The sequence below is a fragment of the Urocitellus parryii genome, chromosome 7, assembly GCF_045843805.1.
Source record: "Urocitellus parryii isolate mUroPar1 chromosome 7, mUroPar1.hap1, whole genome shotgun sequence".
Taxonomy (NCBI): Eukaryota; Metazoa; Chordata; class Mammalia; order Rodentia; family Sciuridae; genus Urocitellus; species Urocitellus parryii.
Window position 1 is genome coordinate 9,213,039 of NC_135537.1, and position 26,289 is coordinate 9,239,327.

General features: G+C 34.4%; 1 protein-coding gene across 14 annotated transcripts in view; it reads right to left on the reverse strand.

The window, feature by feature from the left end:
- Positions 1 to 22,455, reverse strand: part of Phf20l1 (PHD finger protein 20 like 1) — a 69,904-nt gene extending 47,449 nt beyond the window's left edge. For 4 of the 14 annotated variants that reach the window (XM_077801404.1, XM_077801403.1, XM_077801402.1 and 1 more), the window contains exons 1-6: positions 22,190 to 22,455; positions 19,976 to 20,095; positions 5,327 to 5,498; positions 5,090 to 5,174; positions 1,240 to 1,328; positions 916 to 1,005 (exon numbers count right to left, since the gene is read on the reverse strand). In XM_077801404.1, coding sequence (XP_077657530.1) covers positions 916 to 1,005; positions 1,240 to 1,328; positions 5,090 to 5,174; positions 5,327 to 5,498; positions 19,976 to 20,058 — 519 coding nt within the window. In that variant the 5' untranslated portion in view covers positions 20,059 to 20,095; positions 22,190 to 22,455. Of the gene's footprint in view, positions 1 to 915; positions 1,006 to 1,239; positions 1,329 to 5,089; positions 5,175 to 5,326; positions 5,499 to 8,048; positions 8,131 to 15,579; positions 15,724 to 19,975; positions 20,096 to 22,189 lie in introns of those variants that run through there. The other 10 variants (XM_026407024.2, XM_077801410.1, XM_077801409.1 and 7 more) reach the window with 5 other exon arrangements.
- Between the last annotated feature and the right edge of the window lie 3,834 nt (positions 22,456 to 26,289).

The window sequence follows — 26,289 nt, forward strand, 5'->3', positions numbered from 1 at the left end:
AAATAATGTTTTAAAGCATATGTATATACATAATGAGACTTTTATTTAATTAAACAGATATATACTAAAATATTTTGCCATTATTTTAATCAACCTATGCAGTAACCACAAAAATCACACCACTGAATTCTTAAAAGAACATTTTATTTATATGACACGCAAGAGGACACAGCATAATTTCCTGATAAAAAGCATTTTCATTTTAAGTTGCATTTACATATTAATAAATATGTAATTCTACTAGCTTATCATTTCACAAGTAAATTTTTGAAAACCAGGTGATGTAAAAAAAAAATCACACTTCTCAGAAGATTTCTTCAAAAATATATTTTTTAAATGTGGTGGCATACATTTCTAGACTATTAAATGTTCACATTTAGCTGAAACTGACCAGATCACTAAAACACATTTCGAGATGGCACTTTTTGCTGCAAGGCGGGAAAAAATACGTTGCAAATTTCCACATTAGACATTTAAAAGATCACTTTCAAGTTTTTAAAATTAATTGTAGGTCCAGGTGCTGAACATCCCAAATAACAGCAGAACATAAAAGAAAATGCTTTGTTTCTAATGGCACCTTTTCTTTCCAGTATCTTAGAAAATATAATCAACAAATGGAATCACAGTTTTAACTCCATCCCAGATTTTCCCTTCAAATGCTTACCATTCATTCTTGCTTTGAGCAGTGACAGACCATATAATACACTGCTGCCATCATATGATTCAGAGAGCCCTACCTGAAACAGCCTACAGAGTGTCAGGTAAGCGCCTTTTAAAGGAAAATGAATGACTATGATTTGTAGAAGGAAAGAAGAAGATAAGAAACTCAATGTAAAATTTTGTATTAAAAAATAACTTTCTAAATGATACTATACACCAGATAAAAGAAAACAAAATTAAAATAAAGGCACTTACCTCACTTCCCATAGACTGGTTACACGATCCAGCTGGGTCGATAGGACAACACCAGCTTAGTGGGTGCTGGGATTTCACCTGGAACAGAAACTAGTGACCTATAACTTTAGCAGGTCTAAAACCAAAGAAGCAAAAATCAAGTGTATAATTTATTTTACATTCTAAGCTTCTTTTATTTTTTTATTTTTATTTTTTGCTGCTATTTGGGGCTATCAGCACATAACCCTACAATTATTTCACTTTTAAAAATACTTGAATATTTTGATTAGTCACCATTCGAGAAGACCATCCCTTTGAGTAGCTAGGAATACTGAACTCTCTTACCTGCCCCTTAGCATCCTCAGGCATGGCTTTAATGTGCATTCTTTTTAAACAACGAATTACACCATCATAAAACTGAACTGTGAATGTTCCTGAAATAGGAGCAATTTGGAATCATTAGAAAATATCAAGCAAACTTATAGCAAGACTTGGAAGCTAACAAGCAGCAACCTGACAAAAATAAATGATATGTGATAACACTACTGCAAACAAAAACTCATCTAAGGATTCCAACAAGTTTACTAAGTTTACTTTCTCTAGCCTTTTAAAAACAACTATGAACACATATTATCCTTTAAAAAAAATTGTCTTGTTAAATTAGTTGCCTATAATTCTGATTCTTACTGCAGAATTTAAAAATTTATTTGTAATTAAATTTAAATATGCTTGAACTTCTGATTAAAATAAAATTGTTATTTACAAAAGCACAGTATTTCCATAGGAATGAGAATTTATTCTCTTGGAAATTTTCTTTCAAAATTATTAAGATTCTGACATAGGAAAAGATCATATTTTCCCAAGAAAAGAGCATCCCCGTGGCAACAGTATCAAACCGGCAAAAAAGATTTATATATTTACAGACTTTTAAGCCAGAAAATCATTTTTCAAATCATCTAGATGACCGTTGCATTATGCAGATCAAGACCCTGAATTCCAAGAAGATGGAATGCTGCACCAGCTGCTGGCTGGCTAAGCAGCAACACAGCTAAACATCCCCCATTGTGTCTCACCATCCATATCTTTCCTACTAACTCATTCTATTTTAGGATTCAAGATTCTGCTGCAAATTCACTTGCAATAAAGACTCAGAAATATCATTAGCTTTTGGTTATAGACCGCACACTTTGAAGTCTGTAGAAGTTAGAACTACTAGAAACATATTACATGGATTTTATACTTATAGAAATCCAAAAAAGTTTTTTTTCTAGAATTTTCTAGATAAATGTTTTTTCTATAATTTCCCAAATGAGAGCAGGGTGTCAAGATACTTGGTCTTTACCAAAGAAGTATAAACAAGAAAGGTGATAATCATTATTAATGGCTTTGGAGTTGATACCAAACCCAATAGCATATATGTGCAAATATTTTTATTTTTTGATAATCTCAATTACACCATTTGATTTGATATCTTTCTACAATTAGTATAATGCAAAATATTACAAAGATCCAAACTCAAGTTATGAAAATAACTGACTAGATGATGAGCACAGATATAAAGAGAACATAAAATGTTTTAGAATGTCAAATTGCAGGAGTACCTGACAACTGTCTCTCCTGCAATTCTCCCCCCTCTTCCTTTCTCAACATGGCATTCCAGAGGAGCCCAGGCTGCTGGGGAGGCCCTCCAGCTGGTGCTCATACCTTTTTCTCCACTCTGATGTTTTCATCTTCCTTCGTCCTGGTCCTGTCTATCTCCAACCCATTCTTCAAGGTTCATCCCCAAGATGAAAAACCTCCTTGACTTCTCTAGTCATACTGATTGGCCCCTGCTCTTGGATTCTATAAGCTGTATCTCAAATACCCAAGATGAAAAACCTCCTTGACTTCTCTAGTCATGCGCATATTTACTAGTTTGTTTTTGCTTTTACACGGAATTGAAGATTTCTGGTGCCTGCTGCACTTTTTTTTTTTTTTTTTTTTTGAGGAGTGGGGAGAGGCAAGTTCATCCACCCTGCAGGATGTATAGAAATCTTCTAGTGGAGATTTTTATAAAACAAATAATGGCTGCCAATATTTCACTAAAGATTTATTGGAACTAAAATGGCAGCAAACACAATACCTACCAGTATCATCACTCTTCCACTAACATAAGTTTAATTTTCTTTATTACACGCCTATGGATAAATGAGATACGATAAAGAATAAAGGTGTCTTGCTCTAAGTGTGATGTGTTTACACGTGTATATGCACAATTGCATATGCATTCAGTTATGAGAATTTGAACCATGAAAGAAAATCCCAAGATTTTTCACACTTAAAGGAACATTAGAGGGCATTTTTAATTTGACTTTGTTTTGTTTTGAGTGGAACCTTTTACCTAAAAGAACAGGTTCATTACTTCCCCCCCACACCTTCTTCCTTCCAAAAACTGTTACTGACTCCCTACTCTGTACTAGGTTCTAGACTGGACACAGAAGATCACTGTGAACAATCCTGGGGCCTGTAAGCTTCATGACACAGCTGTATAAAGGGTAAGTGCATGGGGAGATACAGACCTTGATGGAAAAGAAAATATAATCTGCAATACCAGTGATAGCTGTCTCTCCACTCTTCCCGCAGTAGGGTAACCCTGTTCATAAAACTACAGGTACAGCCATGCTTTCAATCCATGAAAACAATAAACACAGGGTTAAGATGTTTGCAAAGTTGCATCATGTTTTTGAGTTAGACTACTGACTTTTTTTCATATATAACATTACTCAATACATTACTTTTTAAATGTTTTCTTCTTCTATCTTTGAACCCTCAGCTTACATTTATTCCATGGCTCCATCACCCACAAATAAAATTCAAATTCTTCAGCAATATCATAAGATACCTTATATACTGACCCTTGTTTCTCTCTTGCCAACCACTTTCCTCACTTCCACCAATAAAGGAATTCTTTATCCAAACCACTTGGAGCTCCTCAAGATAGCAAGTCTCTCTCACTTCTTCTCCATGTATTATTTCTTCTGCCAAAAAAGCCTTTAATCCCTTCTTCAGCTACCTTATGTGTCTTTCAGTTTAAAGCAGTGTTCCTTACTTAAATCAAAGATCCTTCTTGACAAGAAACTGTTGCTCAATGTTTCTTTAGTAAAAAATTAATAAGTTGACAAATTTAAGAAACTATAATAGAAAATTAATATTTACCTGACTTGAAACATATATTTTAAAGTATTTCAAAACTGTCTCAAATGAGATTTTTGTAGAGAACTTTTAAAAATAAAATATTTAAGCATATTTTCAATGATAATTTAAGCATTGATTCTCATGCTTCTAGATTAATCAAGCTACAAATTATATATTTTAAGTTCAATATCTGTCTATAAAGTTTCCCAATCTCATGCCACACTATGACAATGATTGCTGTTCATTTCTGTTAGTTGGTTCCTCACCATGCTGGGGAATGAACCCAGGGCTTGGCACATCCTAGCAATCACTGCACCACTGAATTATACTCCCAGCCCAGATGTTTGTTTGTTTTGTTCATTGTGACATACTCTCGCCATGTTGCCCAGGCTGGCCCCATTTATCCTGGGCTCAAGTGATCCTCCTGCCTCAGTCTCCCACGGAGGCAGGACTACAGGTGTGTACCACCATGCTGGACTAATTTCTGTGTTATTTTCAACATTTTTGATTACTTCAGTAACTTTTGCTCAGTATGGCATACTCTAAAAACTGTCCACACAAGACTGTTAAGGAAAATAAACGTCAATTATATGGAGTAACTAAAGAAAGGGTACAGGAGAAATGTATAATAAAGAAAATCCTCACATTCAATACCTTTTCTTCCAAAATTACTGAACGTATTTCATTCACAAGTTGAACTGATTTGAATTTCCCTTTATTTTAAATTTTTCCTTACCCAGTCACATACAGAAAACAGAATAAATACATACAATATAGATCTAAAAACTGAAAGTTGAAAATTTTTAACTTTATTTGGTATTTATGTGCCAACTTATTTTATACAATATATGACAGATTAGCTCCCAAAATAGAACACTAGCAGACAATTAATTCAGTAAAATACAAAACAAAGTAAAGTAAAAGCTACATATAACAACTACATACATTAATAAAATTTAAAAACACAGTGAAATTTTACTGCCAATCCCATTTTAATTCTCAGACCATTTCAACTACATACCTTCTTTGTTAATTGCTTCAATCTTGGCAGGGTAATAGCGACAGTCTGTCCAACGAGCCAGAACTTCTTCTCCAGCTTTAAAATCCTATTTTAAACAACTTGTAATATCAATTCCATGTATAATAAATAAGCATTTCCTTAACAAAAACAGAATTTTGTCGAATTTAACAGAATACTTTTAAAATATATCATTACATATTTAGCAAAACTAGCAAACAAAAAATGCCTGCTACTTACAAAGAAATCTTCCTCTTCTTTTAGCCCTTCTTTTCTTAGTGCAGGTCTCTCAAGGGGTCGCAATCTATTGCTATCCCAGTAAATCCATTCGTCATAACGATGACTCCAGCGCTCGAAATGGACTAACATCTTGCCCTCTTCATAGTCGATTTTTTCAATTCGTGATGGGTACCTCAAAAACAAAAAAGTTTCAAATCAAGAGAAAATCCTTACATTTGTTTATACAAGGTATTAAACAGAAAGATGGCACTTAACTACTGTTTACCATTAAAACTATGAGCAAAACAATATGTTCATATTTTAAACTATCAAATCCATAGTTAATATTATAGTTACTGTCTTATAAATGAATGCTCTCAAGAACTAAAGAAATAAACCCTTCAATACACTCCAAATAAAAATAAAAATTACCCTACTATTCTGGGAAGCAATGTCAATGCATCAAGAGATTTAAACATAATCTTCCTTTTTTGACCCAATAATTCTTATTCTGAAAGCATATACACAAAGCATTATTTTGTAATAACAAAGAAAATAGAAACTATCTAAAAATATGGCTGAAAAAACTGAAGCCTGTCTACAGTTCCATGAACTATGGAATATTTGCTAAAGGAAATAGTCCTTAAATAGGATGCTTACAAGTAATTTAAAAAACAGAAAAAATGTAAAAACTAAGCACTAAGTTTAGAATTATAAATATGTAAACTGTGTTTATAAAAAATACAAATATACCAACATGTACATCTGTCTCTATATGGCCTAAGTGCACATTTCTTTTTATTTTTTTATACTTTCTAGTATTTTATAATGAATAGCTACAAAGGTTAGGAAAATCTAATAAAACCTTAAATTTAAAAATATAAAAATAATATATCACTGTTCTGCCTTCACATGTGAAGATTTTTCTATTCCAAAATAGAAATTAGTTCACTTGGAATTTTTTACAAGGAAAATTGCCTCATCATTTCTAATGTACTGAAATGAATGTTCAAAGATGACTCAACATTTTGTAAAAGTATGATTAAATACATTAAGAACTCAATAGCACATGGGTGATGATTCAACCATAATAATTTACCTCATATGTTTGCTAGATTTTGATTACAAATATAGTCTTTGTTTTCCCTATTGAAAATTGGCTTTAAAGTCACAAAGACCTTACATAACTTTGAAATTACCACTTGTTTTACAGATCAATCATGTCATTCAAGATCTTTTATGAATCTTTCTCTGAAATACAGAGAGAGTTACACCTTGTTATGTATACCTTCTATGTACTTTCTTACTTCTTTGGCAGTCAGCTGTATGTTTGTCTCATGATACTGAGCTACTTGCAATTTGCTTGAAGGTACCATGCTCCATCCTGTGCTTTTGTGCACTGTGTTCTTTCTATCTGGCCTTCCCTTCCTCAGTATCCTGTCAAGACTTGTTTTAATGTGCAGCCAATGTTGTGAAGACCTCCCTACAGAGTTGCTCTCATAATACTCATCATGTGATTATCATCTCTGTACAGGTTCTCAAACTGGGTGCTGTAAAGCATTTACATCCCTTGAGACACTGAGATCTGTGACACTGAATAAATATCCTGAAGTCAAATAAGGTACGAATATACTGGATTTAAAAGTTAAACTACCTTCTTTACTGAAAGACTTCTTGGTGCTACCAAAAAGATGGAGATGGAGATAAAATATTCATTTTGCCAAACTTAGGTATTACTGAATATTAATATTTTTCAAGAGAGTATATAGCCAAGGAATATGATTCCAGAATGCTCCTCAGTCTGTACTCCCAGAACCTGGCACAGTGATAGGACATACAACAGGCACTCAGGGAGTATTCAGCATGAAGAAGTGATGTTACAGAAAGACAATTTGCATGTTTTTCACAACTATGAAGGCTGCTGACTCAATTATAATCTTGGAGTACTTTGTTATAGAAAAGTATAACAAACACAAAGAAACCCAGATAAACATACTGCTGAGGAGGACAAGCCCACCCTGCACAAAGAGCCAAGGTTATGATGCTCATATTTTCCAGTGTTGCTCTGGTTTTCTGTTTTTGCTACTCTGGTTTTTCAAATATAAAAATTATCAAAAGCATCAAAGGAAGCCTAGAACAAGGTTGGCTAACCTTTATTTTCAACATTTGCCAGCCACTGAAGTACTATGAAGAGATTTTCTATCAATTACAAAAATTGATAAATTTCTCTCAAAAATGTAAGATTGCACATGCTTACTTTATCACTATCTTTTAATTTCTGAATAGTAAGAGACTTATTGTATAGTTCCCTTGAAATTCTAAATGGATGCAGCTATACATATTTAAAACATTTCTCAAAGTGAGGAGAATCCACAGTAATAGATTTAAATAATCTCTATTTTTATAAAATGATTCAATTCGCTAAAATATCAGAATATAAACGACTTTAAATAATGAAAATCTAAACTGCATTCTTAAGTAGCTTATGGTTATTTAAATATTTCCAATTCTGCTGGCTGAGAGGATGCCTGATGCAACAACCAGTCTACAAACTGAATTCTAGGAGCCTCTTTAGAAGTCACAGCATGTCACACTCTGTAATTATCTACAAACTGCTGTGTATACTTGAGAAAAGGCCAAAAGTTAAATAAGTAATATGATACCTAGGATTAATATAATTTTAACTTTTATAAGATCTACTAATGAAATTTTGAATCTTAAATAAAGGTATCAGAAATATTACCATTATCAAGAATGTCCAAATTTCTGTTCATTCATGCAACATATACTTGAACAGCTAATAAGACTAAGGCACTTGCTAGGCACTGTTGGTAGATACAAAAAGAAACATAATTAACTTCTACCATCAAGAAGCTTATTATCTTTAGAGTCAGATGAGAGAAAAAAATGAAGCATTTATTGTCATGTGCATGTCAAGGCTCTACAATTTTTACTTACTGCATGTCAACTGTTCTTTATATGCATTTCTCATTTGATCTTGGTAACCATCCATGGAATAGATAACATAGTCCCAATTTAACACATGAAGACTGGTCCAAGATTACATGATACTGCATTGTTCAAAGGCAAGACTGACTGGCACAAGTCTATGTCCCATGACAGTAGGAGAAATGAGAAAAGGCCTATCTCTCAGTGATGATATTATACACAGTAAAAATAGTAAGTGCATACAAAAGGTTTATCTAAGATTCTTTAATAATTCAAAGAAATCAGGGAGTCCATTGAAGGTTCTTGGGAGACATTATCCATGTTGAACCTAGTAGGGGACTTTGAGATTTGAGACTTAAATACAATACAATGTGAAGAGTATAGCATAATTCATTTACTCATGTTCATTTAATTTAAATCATTTATGTAACTCTGGGTAACAGTAGCCAATGTGGATTCAGAGTCAAGTAGGAGGTGGGATCTGTCCTCAAGGGCCTTGTGTTTGGAGACTGAAGGGGTGCTTAACAGAAACAGTTATATTCCCTTTCACCAGATTACATGATTAACAGTAAGATGCATAATGGAAAATAGTGAGTACGAGATTGGACTTGCTAGCTTTCTACAAACATATAGCAGGGAGTCACTTGAAGTTTTACTTTATTTTTCACTTCTACCTTAAGAAAAAAATCATAACATTGAAATCTTTGCAATACATATAAAGTACACAAAATAGCATTTTAACATACAGTGCTATATAATAATAAAATGATTTCCCTGTTCAAGCAGATGGCCCATAGTAATAATGTTTGGAAACACAGTGAAGGAAAAATACTGTTGAACAAATGTATTCACAAATGTTTCCCATCTTGAACTACAACATTATTTTGATGCACTATTTATGCTTTACTATAATTGACTATAAATTGAACCTAAATTTTTCTTACTGAATTTAGAAGATGTTGTGTTGTTTTTGTCTTTTTTTTTTAATGCTGAATCATAGAAAGCTGTTAGAGAAAAGAACAGTGATTGGTCTCAGTCTCAGAAATTTATGATGATAATTTATGTTGAAAATATTTAAGAAACTGGGAGCCTGGGGTTTCAGACTTTAAAGTGTCAGAGATAACCTGCCAAAACAATGATTACAGATGAGAAAATTAGAAACAAACTGAGCATGAGGTAGCATTTCACAAGGGTTCAACAAAAAGAAATGAAGAGAAGGTAACCTCACTAGAAGTATGATTCCTCAAAGAGAAAATTTTACATAGAGTTCTTTTATCCCTTTTCTTGTGTTACTGCCAAACACCATAAAATTTCCACTGTGTACCTTCCCTGGTGTAATACCACTTATACACTCATTGTTTAAGTGACGTTTACTTGTGTACAAAATAAGGTAGTGCTCCACTGCTCTGGATGACATTGCTCTTATGTCTTTTATACTTGAATCCTGAAGAAGAGTTTATCTTGATCAAACTTAAGGAAAATAATTCACCCTATTAGCTTTTTTCGGAGGAGGTGGGAGGTCAACGGAAATAAAGAACAAATCCAAATACTCAGAATATTTTAAGATAATCTTTGTTATATTTAATTGACCCTTTTTGAATCCAAATTCCCTAATGGTCACGTTCCTGTGGCTCTAACTACAAACAGAGCAAAGTCATCACAAAAAATAAAAATTATTTTTACTTTCTCTGAACTCCTAATAGATTTTTATTGCCTTACTTATATACTGTCATTATAACACTATGATGGGTACTTCCAACACACAGAAGATTGTTCAGACAGTAGCAATATCTATAAACTCTGAACTAAATCCACAATGAATAAGAACCAGACACTAACCAAAGTTAGCTACACAATGAAAATACTGCATCAGCTCCTTACAGTATCAACACCCAATGTTGTCAAAACACAAAAATATGAGAAACCTAAAATAGGAATTACAACTACTGGTGAACTCATATACTGGCTCACACTGTTCACTATTTAATACAGGCAAGTCTTGACTCATCCACAAGGAGGATCTCAAAATGCCTGAGGTTATATGCAAGCAAAATACTGTTTATTAGTGTGGATATGTATGAACAGTTTTAAAGGTGGACATTCCCAGGTTTATGCAGATTTCAAGAGCCCATGGGCAAACAAAAATTTTTGGAACGCAAGATCATCTATTAACATTCAAACTATCAGTAGTCCCTTATTCCTGAGTGAAAGAGGAAAAGAAAGGTGAGCAGGCAGTCATATCAGAAATATCAACTGATTTATTTAAATTTAAAAAATTCATTCTGATTGGTCATCCTATTTGATACATCTAGATTTTGACCTGTACTGATAAAAGAAAGTCAACAATAAGAGAAGGACAAGGGAAATTCCCAGGTATACTTATGGTCTCGAATCTCCTGCACTTAAACTGAAGTCCAATCAGTACAATCCACTGAGCAAGGCCAGAATACATTGCCAAATGTTCTAAAGACCATTAAAATTCATGAAAAAGATTTGAGTAAAGACTAAGCAACTATTTGAACAAATGTCATAGGAATGAAAAGGTGAAAGAATTTTTAAAAATTGCCCTGAGTTATTCAAATTTTGTTTGTGTTGATAAGACAATAAAAGTTCTGATATAAATTTAGAAATCAACAGTTTCCTATTAACTTCATTAATCAGCAAAGAAAAAGTGAATCAAATAAATTAACACAATTATAATCTAATGTAATAACTAGTAAAGATACATTATACTAGCATATAAGAATATTTTTAAAAGAATGCTCTCAGAGCTGGGGTGTAGTTCAGTGGTAGAACATTTGCCTACTATATACAAGGTCCTAGGTTCAATCCCCAACATGGCAAAATATAAAAAATAAAAAAATAAAAATTACTTCATGGACAAAACTGTTCTTTAAGATTTATAGGATGATAATGTATGAAATATGACAAACATAATGTAAATGTTAGCAGAATCCTAGGGAGTTAGGATTAACAATTCAAAAAATTTTGCAGATAAGAACTTAACTTATTTTAACATGGTGTTCATTCAAAATAACTAAAACATATCATAAGAGCTAGAAATAAAAGGTTTATTTGTCAAATAAAAATTAAGGTAGACTGTGATCCTAAGTAAACACAATATTCTTGTAACCTAGTAACTCTTTAATGTTATCAGTTTCCTAGAAGCACTTCAAATTTACATACACTTTGTAATTTTCCTCACCTATTCATCTACTGATTTTACCTGCAAAGACAAGGTAACCTAATATTTTTATACTAGAATTTTAAAATTCAGTGCTTTTAGACACTGTATATTAATTTATTTTACACTTAAAAAACACTGAAAAACCCCTTTTGATTTATTCAAAGTTGAGATTTCAAAATGAAACACAATTAAAAATAATCTAGAATTTTAAGAACATTAAAGATAATAGCTCATGGGTCAAAATCACATCTTCTACAACTCTCTAGGGTCTAGTCACACTATTTCTCAGTTCTTCCTTCTAGACCGTGCACTAATCCCCAGAACACACACAGGTAGGGCTTATGCCACGACCTTTGCACTTTTTACCTCCTCCTACCATCAGACTCCAGAAACCCCTCAAAACTCTCCTTTTACATTGCCACAACAGGCTCTCCCCGTCACCAGCACTGTACTCCAATTTTATGCACTTCATATTAATTTTTTCAGCTACAATCAAACTTTTCACCACTTAATTATGCCAGCAAAACTCAAAATTCTAGCAGGATGAAGTTGCCTAATTATATTTCTTAATATTTGGCAATTAAATATTTTTTTACTACACATGTGTTTATATCCCTTATTGATTAAAGTTTCAGAATACTAATTTCTCTTCCATTTGACTTACCTTCTTAAAATAACTAACATTCACATTGCTAATACTAAAGTTAGTGTTAAGTGCCTAAAGCGGCAAGAAACATGCTAAAATCAAGGTGCTGTCTTGCTTAATACTCTGAGAACGCTTTGTGTAAGGTAGTATTACTGCTCCTGCTTTTTCAACCAGGTTACAGAGGTTCTGAAATGTTCAGTAACTTGCACCATTTAAAGAGGTAATAGTGCTGGATCCCTGAATTCAGGTTTTGCAGTCTCTAAAGACTGGATGTTCAATCACTCCAGATTCTGCTCTAGCAACTGATGATACTAAAGTCCTCTCACTTACTGCAGATTTTAAGTTTAGCAGGCTCTTAATAAAAGATAATAAAAACAGATTTAAAAAAATAAGAAAAATCAAATTAGTTTATTTTTCCTTCAAATTTAATCTTCTGCTTTTTATACAAATAACATACCTAAAGTTGGTTTCTGATAGCTCAAAGAATACAGAAAACAGATTTTACTGTATTTTGAAAAATGCCTACCTCTACACAAAATGACTAAGCAAAGAAAAAAGACCTATTTTATTATTAAAATTTCTCAAAACTAAAGAAGTACTTACTGCATTTCAGGTCTTCCGAAATATGAAATATCACACTATTAAAATGAATCACTCTGAGAAAATAATGTAGCTTAACTTTTGCCACGTTTAAAATCTGTCATTATGTAAATTTAAAAATTAAGATAGGAAACCTAGAATGATTTGTTATAGAACTAAGAAAAATATGACTTTAAAACTGAAATTTTTAACGTAGGTTAATAAAGATCATCTTTTGTTCAACCCATAAGTCAAAATTCATTTGTCTTAATTTTTTTTTGTAATAATAACCATATAGTTCCAGATAACACCAAACATATGAGTTCATTTATTACAAGCCCACCAAAATTCAATAAACTTAGTATATTACCGTTTGCAAGTAAATACCTATGTTAGATACACACACCCACACCCACACACACACACACTTGCACTTACCAATTTCTAATTTAATAAAATGAATATTGCTATCATCTGTGGTAAATGATGGTAGGGGATGGTCAACAGTACTAGTACTACAAAATATAAATTTACAGTTTTAAAAATACTAAAAAACCAGGACCCTTATGAAGCTTAGCAAAACTAAACAGCCTTTTCAGCTTACTGTTAATTTCTTTTTAAGAAGTATACTGATATTTAAAACAAAAAATTAAAACTAATATTTTCTCCCTCAGCTTAAAATACATCATTTAAACACAAAAATTAAAAACACTAAGTATCTGCAGATGCCAGTTCTGTCAACTCAGCAAAACTAAAACTGCAATATCCTCTCTTTACTAGAGAATATACGTGGTAGTTAACTACCACACATAAACTGTTTCCCAGCTAGTGGTTTTAATCAACCCCACCACCAAAAAATAAACTATTATCTATGTGATGTGACTAGAACGAAATCTCACAAAACATAATAACAACATTCTGCAGGAATGATGCAATGAATACAGAGATATAAGAGTGTGATACATGACAGCTGCACTTCAACCAAATGTCAGAGAAGCAAATACAACTGTCTTTTCTCTTAGTCCAATCTTTGCCATCATACAAAAAAGACACACACCACAGCAAAATAAGCTTAAAATTCCTAGATTTTATATTTTTATAAATTTATGAAGGAGGCTAGGAAATCATCAGTTTGTAAGTTTGTAGGTTTGATTCTAAGGTAAGCTCAGAAGAAGGAAGCTTTCTAGAATACAGAGACCTAAAATTAACCTGCCTTGGGCAAGCTCTCTAATTCCAAGGAGCAAGAGTAAAAGAGCCTTGATGAACTTCCAGGGACAGTCTTGCCAGACACATACATACAACTAGATTAAGTGGGCAATCAAGAGGGCCTGTTTGCTGGGAAGGATGGCACATGCCTATAGGCCCAAAAAATAGAAGGCGTCCAAGTTCAGGAGTCCAAGTTCAAGGACAACCTGGGAAACTTAGGGAGACAATGTCTCACAATAAAATATAAATAGGGCTAGGGATGTAGTTCAGTGGTAGATCACTCCTGAGTTCAATGCCCAGTACTGGGAAAGGAAGGAAGAAGAGAAGGACAGAAGGAGGGAAGGAGGGAAAAAAAGAAATATGGTCTGTGAACACTGAGCCCATTTAGCTAACTGAGATCATAGCTCCAGGGAATGAGGCAATGTGTCATAGTGAAAAGCTCACCATTTGGAGCCCAAAGGCACTATGATCCAAATGCAAGCCTCTAGATTTCTGTTCCAAATTACATTCACTTTTTAAAAAATTTTAATTATATATGACAAGAGAATGCATAACAATTCATATTACACATATAGATTTTATACTTTTATGAATTTATGAAGGAGGCTAGGAAATCATCAGTTTGTAGGTTGTACAAAAAGTAGAGACACATCTTCACGTCTTCATACATGTACTTAACTGTTTTTCTCTTCTAAAAAACCAACTATATGTGACTTTTCCTTGTCTAGCATACTTCTGCCTTGGGTCTGTTATTTTCCTGTCTAAAAATGAGATTAAAATATAAGTGAACTATATAAAAGAAAATAAATTTAGAATCAAAGGACCTGAAAGATCATTTAAAAAGTAACACTGACTGAAAAGACATTAAAACAGAGAAGAACCTGACTTCCAGTTAAATTTTTTCCCCAGTATTCCTTTTCTCTCCTTTTCTTATACAGAACTATAAGAAAAAAAATTAATAAGAACAAAAATCACAGTGAGACCAGATGTATTTTAAAATAAATAATAACTCTATTTCCCCCTATTTCTAATTTTTTGCTTTTCACACTTTGTGTTTTTGGGGAGGAGGCAGTTCTTTATCATCATTAAAAGGAGTATACAAGACTTTGCAGATATTTTAAAAACTTAAGAACTAAAATGTCTGTACACTGGTACACATCTGCTTGATGATTAGGCTGGATGGTTTCAGATTTGACTTTTGATTCAAATTTTATGATTATCTGGATGTGAAAATGTCTGAACTATATAAAAAAAAGTACATGCAATTGCACACCTTTTCTGAAATTAGGTTTTTAAGGTAGTTAATGAGTCAACAATGATTACTTTTCAACTATATACAAATTTAGAAAACTCACATATAAAGAGACAAATATTTTATTCATATTACCAAAAGAACCTATATTTTTACATAAAAGTATTCACCTGATGCTCCTACAATTTAAAAACTCATCTAATATAAGTATTATTTCATAATTAAAAGTCAATCCACATATTTCTTCTCAGGAGTATTCTCCTACCCTAAATATAGATCATATAACTTATCTTTACTAATGCTTTCCTTTGAATATCTTAGGAAAACAATATTTTTTAAAATTCAGAATATATGTATTTTTTTTAATTAGAAGGTGATTTGTACTTGCTACAAATTAATTTCCTCAGTTTTCCCACACTATTAAGATTCTGCTTATGAACATCTTAAAAACTCACATTTGCAAATGTTCCATATAGTTCAAAAACCTCCAAATGTGTGGAAACAGCATTTGCCAATTCAAATTTATACTGTTCTATCAAACTCTGATACTTGGAGACATCTCCACATTTTTTAATCTTTCATTTTCCTTTTCTTTAGATCTAGAAGAGAATTAAATAGAAATATTCCAAAAGAAGTCAGAAGAGCATAACTCATCTGAATATTTTCAATTGACTCTATACTTCAAATTTGTTTAAGACTAACACCACAGCATATTATTTGTCGTGTTTTCATAACTAAATCATTTTCTACATAATAACTAGTTTAATTTCAATCAAAAGACAGAAGTTAAATCAGTAGTCAAAACCAGTTTTACCACTTTCATCATTGAACATTTTTGGAATAATGAGACGCTTTAATATTTGCAAGGGTGCTCTATAAACTATAAAACTTTATAGAAATGTTTGATTGTCACCAAGAAGACTGCTACAGCTTTTTTCAATGATATGGCTTTCCTACAATTCCAGGCCACTCTATATAAACACTAAAGCCTCATTTAAAACCTTACATACTTAAATCTCAGATCCCAAAATGATTATTTTTTAACTCTAGCTCTTCCCTTGAATTTGCTTCAAGCTTTATATTTATGTATAAATGTATGTAATTTAAAGTAAGTTTAAATACTTAAGTTTATTTGATCCTTAAAATCAATCTGTAAATAAAAGCCAGTAATTCTGCTTCTATTTTGCTAATAAGCAGACCATTTAAAGATTACTCATATTTACAGGGTTAATAACTCTCTGAATTTATTATGTCTCAATTTAAAACTATCCACTTATAGTGTCTCCAGTATAACTTCAACTCTGCACCTTCTGCTTACCAAAATACATTCCTGTATCAAAACACCTGCATCATTTTGATTCTCATGCTATTACTGCTTTCAAGGTAATATAACAGTCAATGTCAAAGTTTGGATGGACAGAGGTTATAGGGGAAAATATGATGGAGGTAAGATAGAAAACGGGTGCCTGTGTCAATTGAACAGTAGTATGTTAAAATCCTTATACTGATTATTCAGTTAAAGAAAAAATTTAAGTAAGACTACAAAATTTTCAAAAATTTTAATAGTGCACACTAGGAGTTAGGTTTAGTCTAGAAGAGATCCAAGTATCAAACAACAAATATTAGAATGAAAATGACTAATCATTCAATGGCTTATTAGGTCTGCTCCCATTAGTACTGGAAAATAATCAAGCCATCAATTATTTTCTTATGTAGCTATAAATGTAATTAGAAAACAAAAAGTAATAAATCCCTACTTTAAAAAAGCTTCTCTTCAAAAGTAAGATATCTTCCTGAACTTTAAGAAATATGTGATATGGTTTGTTTAAACAGTAATAATTTATTTTTCCTAAAACAGAGTGAGTCTTCCTACTAAACAAATCTTAAACTAAGGGAGCTTAACTTTAGTTTGTTTCTGCCTACTACATTTAGAGTTTATCCTTTTATTCCTAGGGACACATTAAAAATTATTTTTTTCTTCTTTATATATGAAAATACTTCTACATACGGAACAAAGAAAACTGGTATTCTGAGTATTCCACTATCATTAGGCTCCTTTTGCATTTCTCTTTAAAAGGAAACATATCAACATCAAGTAAGTTCATTAATAACAGATAAACTATTTAGTGTAAAGTACAGAAACAGCAAGATTTGCATTTATTCTCTACCAGTCCAATGACTATAACAATTAAATTACATTTATATCAAATATAACTCAATACTTTTCAAATTGATCTGAATAAATCTGGAAGATGAAGCATTCAATATGGTTACAAGAAACACTGTGAAAGAAAGGAGGGAGGAAGGGAATTATTTCTGTATATTTTTAGTGATTAACTATTCTGGCCCTTATGAGAATGTCAGTTTCTCAGTAATCAAATAGAATTGATACAAAATACAGAATGGCCCTTTACAAACAGAATAATATGAAGAATAAAGCTTACCTCATTTACAAATAAAACCTATTAAACATTAAGTCCTACAGAAATATTGTGCCACATATAAATTAATCTCAGCAATTTAAAATTGCTCTGTGGTAAGCCACTTAACAATTTAATACTCACCTAAGTCTAAGTAGTTCTTGAAACTATTGATATTGAAAAACAAAAATCACAAGAAAATTATTTATTTGAATTATTCAGAATATGTATATATAATTCTCTTACTTCTTTTTTAATCAAGGAGTTACCTGAAGCAGATGCTCAAATCTTTATATGAATGAATTCATGAAAATTAAATTGATAAAAAGTTTCATGATGATCATATGAGATTACTCAGGCTAATGTTTACTTCAAACAACATTATCACTGGGGTCATTAGATTAAATTTAAACTTCACCAATTGAGGACACACATGACATCACCCTTTCTGATAAGCACTTGGAAATTTCTTGGTGAGAAGCTACAACTTTCATTTGTTCTTTGAAATTCCAAATCATCTAGAAACCCAGAACACTAAAAAATATATTTAGGCATAGTTTTAAAATAGTTCTTTTTTTATAGTCCTTATCTTTCAACTACTGAATCATAAATTTTAACAGCTGTTGGTTTATAAAACATATCACCAGCAGAAATAAGTTTCTCACCAATACAAAAGTGATATTCATCTCTCTGAAAACTACGGAAAAAACTAATGAACTACATGCTTCTTCAACAATGGAAGCAAGCTCAGTTACAACTCTGTAGGTTGAGAAACCTAAGAGAATATATTAATGTAGGTTAACTAGTTAATACCAAAGTCAGTAACTTAAATACTTAAAATTAACATCAAAATCAAAAAATAAGTATTATTTCTATACTCATTTTATGACAGAGATGCAATAGTGTGCTTCACAGTATACAGCTCCTTTTGGCCAAATGAGAGCCAAAAAATCCAATTACTGCCTAAACTGCTATCATCTGTTACACAGTCTCAGGCAATATTTCTAAATCAGGAGCATTTCATCGCCTCCCCTTCTCCACCATCCCTCACTGGTGGACATTTGACAATATCTAAAGATACTTTATTGTCACTAATAGGAGAGATTTACTGCCTGGTTCCCAGATGTTTTCGAAGCCCTCCAGAGAATAATTATGTACACTATCCACCTGATAAGAGTTCCGAGACCTCTAGAAAGAACCTCGAGATGCCACTGAGGAAAAGGGGTGTAATAACTATGCCCGTCAACCTCAGATGTTGCAGTGTCAACAGTCCTGAAGCAGAGCCCAAGATCAAGGCCATTAAACTGAGGGTCATGGAAATGCTGGGGTCTAAGGTCAGATATTAAAGAGACAGAAACCCTTGACTAAAGTCAAATATTACGACTGAACAAATTTTTGTCTGCCATTGCCAACTCAGGAAATTGACTTAGTGCAAATCAATCAAAAGCAAATGTGTAACATGCCTACAATGAAGTTGTAGTGAAAGAAAATGTCAAAATGTCTGGTAAATAACATCCTGGAGTTGTTAAATCACTAGACTCCTCACCAAAATAAACAGGCTTCAAGAAGAACAAAGGCAACCCAACTCTAGCAAGGGGACTTCTCTAATGGTTCTCTCAAGTTGAGGCTTGAAAATGCAACCAAGAGGACCTCTACCATGAGAAAGGGCTACCTAGCCTGAATAAGGATCACATTCCTGAGGAGGAGGGGAATTACCTTTATATCTGCTAGAGCCCAGTGACCCTACATGTTGTTTCCCATCCTTCTTTGGCAGGTGGTGGTTTTATACATGTTTATGTACTTTTCTGACATCATGTATAAAGGATATATTAGGGAGGGTTAAATTTACCATATACAGCAGATGGCCAAACAAGAGAAGAAAGCAGTGTATGGAAGGAGTGCCCATCTAGTTTGGGAGATAGTAACAACTTGTTCTAGGTTCTGCCCTTCAGGAAAGGAGAAGGTTAAGTGCAATTTTGGTTTTAGGTGGGATGGTAAAGAGTGGAGATATTTCTGAAAGTGTATACTATGAAAAAAATACTGTGCTAACCATTAATACACTCAGTAGTATGAAAGACCATACAGGACAAGAAAACAGACATATCGAAATTTATCTAAAACTTGGGAAGCTTATTATCTGAATTAATTTCCTCTTAACCTCTCTCAACATAACTCATGTTAAGTATACTAAGATACCAATACACTCTGTACAACCCATGTAATAGATAATTATTTTCAGTTCTCAAACACCTAAAACGATTACATGAAATAATTGACTAAAGTTTTTAAATGCTAAAACTGAAAACTAAAAACCAATGCACATGTATTTAAACTGTGATTATAATAATGCTTCTGCTACTACCAGAAGAGTTAACAGTAATGTGAAGCTATAGATATTGTGCTTAAAGTCAAAGTTCTACATTTTCCATACCATTTTTGTAAGTAGTCCAGTGCCTCCAAACGAGCACCAATCTCAAAAGTGATTCCAGGACGATTTGGGGGCTTTTTACTCATCTTGAGATCCTATTCTTCAGTATTTTCTTTTCACTACCTCAAGAGGAAAAAAAGAAAGTTAGATTCCAATGCATAAAATGCATAGGAAATATAGTGTAAGGGAACAAAATTAAACAATTTTTAAAACAATAAATGAGATGTTAAAATACTTCCTAATTTTTTTTAATTTGAATGAAGATTACCAACATCTCTAGGTAAAGTACTATGCAACTTGGAGGCACTCCTGATAGGGGAATTAAGCAAAAGGACATAGGAAGATAAGTAGTTAAAAAAAGAATAAATAGATGTGCCATTAAAACTTACTAATGGTTAAAATGCTTTAAATTTTAATTTGAAAATGTCCAAGAAAATACCCCAAAAATGATTTCCTATTTTGAAAAATCAAGAAAGTCGAGTGCTCTGAATAATTTTTTAAATTCTTAAGAAAACAAATTAAGTTTTTCATTAATTTCAAGAAATATTTGAGTGCTTTATAATACAAAACATTGGAAACACACAAAGACAAAGAAGACAGTAGACACAGTCCTTGGCCAGTGAGGATTTTGATTAATTCCTCTGGTGATTGGGATGTTTCATTACCTATAAAGCCCTAACTTGGCAGCAGATTCAATTTAACAGGGTCACAACTGAAATTTTTCTTATACTTCATATTTAATAAGGAATAATCCTGGGGATTTTAACTGTGAAAATTGACTTCTACTCTATTTATTTCTATTTCAATATACAGCACCCACACTGATGTTAAAAATGGTAGTGATGTCAAACAAAAAACTACAAAAAGTACATACATACTTCCCTCAAGATGATTCACAGGGAGACTATTTAAACTAAAACTATTAAACTTTTGGCCGCCTAACACACTTGGGATGGCCTCCTTTTTCACTAATGAGTATTTGAGGACTATGAACTTGTTTTGAGATAATCTAATCAAAATCTAATGGATAATCAGGAAGTCTATTATTACTGGAGAATGTGACAAATACCTAAAACAAGTTTTTATATTTGTAATTTCTAATGATTATGGTGACTCAGTTTTTTAAAAAGTGGGTTTTTTTTTTGTTTTGTTTTTTTGGTTTTTTTACACTGGATTGGTCACAATTTCAAAAGACAAAAAACATAATAGCAAACATGAAATTCTAATTGTCCCTTCCTCTCAGAAAGAATCTGACAGGCAAGGAGGAAAAAATAGTATGACTACCAGCTCCAAAAATTGTGAAAAAATTTAATAGTCATGTTTTGGGGGTAGCTGGAGACATCCTCTTGGTACGGCCTGAGCAAACATTAGGCCACTAAAGAGTTAACAGGAATCATGGCCAGACTGGGGTTATGGAACACATGTAGGAATATTTTTAATAAAAGTTTTGTTGGTGTGCAACACATAAGGCAGTTACTTAAATGTCTGTGTAGAAATCAAATCAGAATTTTTGCTGTTCTTCACAGGAAGAACTCAGTAAGGGATAGTTAGGCAGTTACACTAACATTTTCTAGGATCAAACTTAAGAGCCCATAATAATAATACCCAGTGACACTTAGGAATGAGGTAAATACAGAAAAGGCAAGGTTTCATTTTCTTGTGGAAAGACAGAAGGATGAAGAGAGATTTTAATCAAGTTACTTTTACAAAATAAGTCAATCTATTGGAGGAGAAAACTTGAGGCAAAAAGAGAGAAGGCAGGACACGAAGAGGAATAAAAACAGGGAGAAAAGCGAAAAAAGAATAGCAAAAAAAAAAAATAAAAAGGAAGGACAGTGGAAGCTATGGGAGATGACAAGTGGAGGGGAAGAGAAAATGGGTAAGACAGACACCAAGCAAGTGGAGCGATGGTCAAAGAATGCCGGAGGGGCCACAGGAGGTGGGAGGTGAAGCTGGACGCACAGCGGGCGGCAGAAGGGCAGGAAAGGCTGGGCAGGCTGGCCCCAAGCCCAGCAGCCTCCAGGTTTGACAGCCGCCGGCCCTCGGCAGGGGGAAGGAAGGGAGGGGAGAGGGAGCGGCGGAGCCCAGACAATAGGGCCGGCGAGCTGCGGCGAGCGCGGCGGGCTGGGAGCCGGCCGGAGGGCGACACGGCGCGGGGGCGTCCCGGGCGGCCGGGCGGGGGCCGGGTGGCCTCCAGGCCCCGCCGCCGCCTCTTACCGACTCGGCCTCCTCTACGCACAGCAGCCGGGCCGTCCGGGGCCGAGCCGGGGCACGAGCAGGGCGGCCAGCCCGGGCCTCCGCCTCCGCCCAGGCAGCGGCCAGGGAGGGAGCAGACGTGGGGCGAGCCGAGACGGCAGCGCCGGGTCGGCCCGAGGTAGCGCGGGAGGGAGCTGGGTCCGCGCCCTCAAGCCCGCTCAGGGTCCACTGCCATCGCCTCCGCCTCCACCTCCGCCGCCGCCGGCCAGCCCTGAAGCGACGCGGGGCCCGGCGACGTCAGCCGCCCGCGACGCACCGGAAGCGGGTCCGGTCTCGCCACGTGACCCACGAGGGTTGGGCTAGGACGGTGCCGCCGATTGGAGGGCCGCCCTGGAAGGCGGGGCTTGGCGGCGGTTGGAGGCGGCTCGCGGGCGGGCCCCAGACATCAAGGAGGGAACTGGAGCTCCAGTCGCCCATTGGCGGTTGTGAAGAGTTGGACCTTTGAGTTTTGAGGATGAAGCCCTAGGATTGTTATTGTTATTCCCCAAGCCCCTCTCCCTAGCACCTTGGGCAAACTTCTATAAATGCACTGCACACTTTATTAGGTATCCATTCCATTCCACATTAAGAATAGAGCGAATGGTCGCCCCTACAGAGCTAGAAGTGTGAACCCTACTGAATGCATCCTTCCTGGCAGACACTGTGCTGTCAGTATATCGCATGACAATCACAACTGCACAAGTGTCTTCCTTTTCACAGTCTCGGGGATTTCCTAAAGTACCACAAACATATTACTAAGTGAAGAAAGTGTTGTGCATGCGCGGGCAGGTAGAGCACCCATGGTTACACTGATGGAACTCTTGCAAAGGCTACACAGCTAACCATGCCAGAACTTTGTCCCTAAGTCAGCTCTAAGTGCAGAAGACAATGTCCCTGCTATGGGATAATGTCCCTGCCATAAAGAGATCCTACAAGTGGTCACAAAGCAATATTGTCTTTAAACATCTTTTTTTCTCTTTCCACTGTACCACACTGGCTCTCAAGTTTTCTAAGTGCATCATTGCATACAAATGACACTTATATTTATCTTGCTTCACTGTGGATTTAAAATAGTAAAGTAACTCTTTAAGCTTCAATTATAGTAAATTTGGTAAATTAAGCAACCAAATTCATATTCATCCTTTTATTCAACATTCACTCATTCATCACCTACTGTGTTGCTAATAGCTACTGAGCTACACTGAGCGTGGTGATACATAGAAAAGATATAAATAAACAGTATCTAGTGGATGTTGGTCTTACATCTGTACTCTTTTCCATGTTTGAGAATTTTCCCACATGATTTCATTAGATCAATGCATCAAATATTCCTAAAATCTTCCTTTATATGCATAACACCCTCCTTAGCATTATGTGTGGCCTTTTGATTTGCTATAAAATAACATTAGAAGTAATCTTTATTATTGCAATGTTGAAAGCCAGTTCACCAAGCTCTCAGTACCTAGTACAGTTTAAAAACAGTATTTGAGATGATTGCTGCTCTACCAACCCAGACAGATTATTATGATAAGCTCAGGACCCACTGATAATCTACACCCGGTATGCAATATCAAGAAATAAGTATTTATTTAAAAATAGATATTTACTTTTTGGGGATTGCTTGTTACACAGCATGACCTTACCAAAACTGGTAGTCTCACCCCCTTATGAAGCATGGAGGCAGGATTAATCTCCCACTAAATAAGATGCAAGTGTCAGAAACTCATGTTCTCAATCTCCCTTGCAGCTAAAGTTCTTGCTTCAGCTATGTTGATTAATTCTGCTACTGAGGTCTTTGTATCAAAAGTTGGTAATGATGCTCAAAATAAGGACAAATTTTCTCCAGTATCAGTGACAATACCAGCAATCAAGTTTCTGGTTCTCAATGTAGAGCTAAACCTTGCTGAACCCTGGAAGAACACCTGCTGAAACATAAGTTACTGAGAAAAAAAAATGAATGTTCTTATATAATGAGTAAAAATTTGAGTGCCATTTAAATAAGTCTCATTTAAATACACAAAGGATAACATATCCTATTCACTGTCCACTACTTGTTGAGAATCCACCTATCCACAACTAAAGAGAAGATTTTTCTATTTTAATGAGAACTTTAGTCCTTCTGATAATGCAACTTAAAAGAACAAAAATGCAAATGAGGTCTTAAGTTAATAAGTGGCTTGAGTGGATTATATAAACTAGTGCTTCTCTATGGAATTAATATCATCCTCTAGCGGACCCATTGGAAAAGTAGGGGAGGTTGTTATATGATTGGGGTACAGTGCTGCTACTTAGTGAGGAGGAGCCAGGGCTGCTGGACCTCCTGAAATGCACAATGCAGTCTGACACCTTGAAGAATTGCCCCCATGTCATGCAGAACTTTTGAATGTTGGTTCAGATATTCATATGGGTGAACAAAACAGTTTATAATTATGCCTAGAACTGAGTTTCACATATAAGCCCAAAGTATTTTTGAAAATTTTAAATCTACATTGCAAGTATATAATACAAGGGAAGATTGTACTGTTTTTCTAAACATTACTAATAGTTTATTCCATTTTAAGAAGTCACGTTCCCAGTCCATAAGCCACACTTAGTATTTGAGGCACTGCTAGGATGCACCTGTATCAATCTGTGTTTGTAGTTGTTACATTCAGGGTGTATCTATTTAAATTTAGGTGCAAGCACTTGACTACTTCTTATATCTCTTCCTAAGTCAAGGTTGAATTTTATGTATTGAAATATTTTATTATGAATAATTTCCATTGTATTAGCAATGTTATATTGATATTTTATGTCAATATTAGCATTGTTATATTGATATTTTAAAACGTGTGTGTAGTTTTTCATTTTCAATGAATTTAATTTTAGAAAAGTAGAGAAGAACCGGGCACAGTGGCAGTGGAGCACAACTGTAATCCCAGCAGCTCGGGAGGCTGAGGCTAGGAGTACAAAGCCAACTTCAGCAAAAGCAAGGCTCCAAGCAACTCAGTGAGGCCCTGTCTCCAAATTTAAAAAAATATATACAAAATAGGGCTGGGGATATTGGTCAGTGGTCGAGTGCTCCTGAGATCAATCTCCAGTACCCCCCCCCAAAAAAAGTAGAGAGGGTATTAGATAATATTAATTCTAAGGGCGGGGGGCTTTAATCTGATAAAAATGACAAAATCCTTATATAGGAAGTCATTCCCTCTTTGGGCCATATGGAGTCTGAGGTCAGGATCGGGACAGGGATACAGAAGAGAGGCAATGTGATAATGACTCCTGAGCCATATAGTGGAGCTGGGTATCATTATGTCCCCTCTCCTCTCTTTCACACAGACACCCTTCTTACAGATGGTTGATGCTAGCCCTCAGTCACTCAGTCTCCAAATATAGAAAGAAAGAACTTACAGCTGTGTTTCAGCAGAACCAAACAAGAAGTGGGCAAATTATCTTGAAACAACAGTCGTTAGGCAGAAATCATGGCTCTGAATTCCTCCAACATTAAAAATACAAATGTGGAACCATAAAACTTCCTGGAATAGTTAACAACTATATTTCTATTTTAAGGGAGGAAAAAAGTTACTACTATACCAGATAATCTGAGTTACATATAAAACACAGGAATGGTACTTTGGGGTGTTTATTTAATATTTTTAATTAACATCAATAAAGACAAAACAACTCAAAGATTGTTTGCTTTTTTATTTTTTAAATTCGCTAATTTATCGGAAACAGACATGCTACAATAGACACCTCAGGCATGTCTCGCCATTCTAGAAATTTTAAACAAAATCTTTGAAAATGGTATTAACATTATTTTCTTCACCTGACAAATAAAGCTCACTTATCTTGCCTCTCTGTCATCATATCCCTTTATTAATTGACTGGAAATGATGGTTGTTCCAGAATTATTCACTGATATTGGGACCTCCAAGCCAAGGAGGAAAGGACAGAGGCATCGTCTTTCGCCAAGTTCATAGAGCATTTTCCACACTTCCAAAGTATTTCTCACTGTTACTTGCTACAGGTTTATATGCCATGTTCTTAGAACAAGCCAATGCTAAGAATGCTGAGACATTTCAGATGACATTATACATATA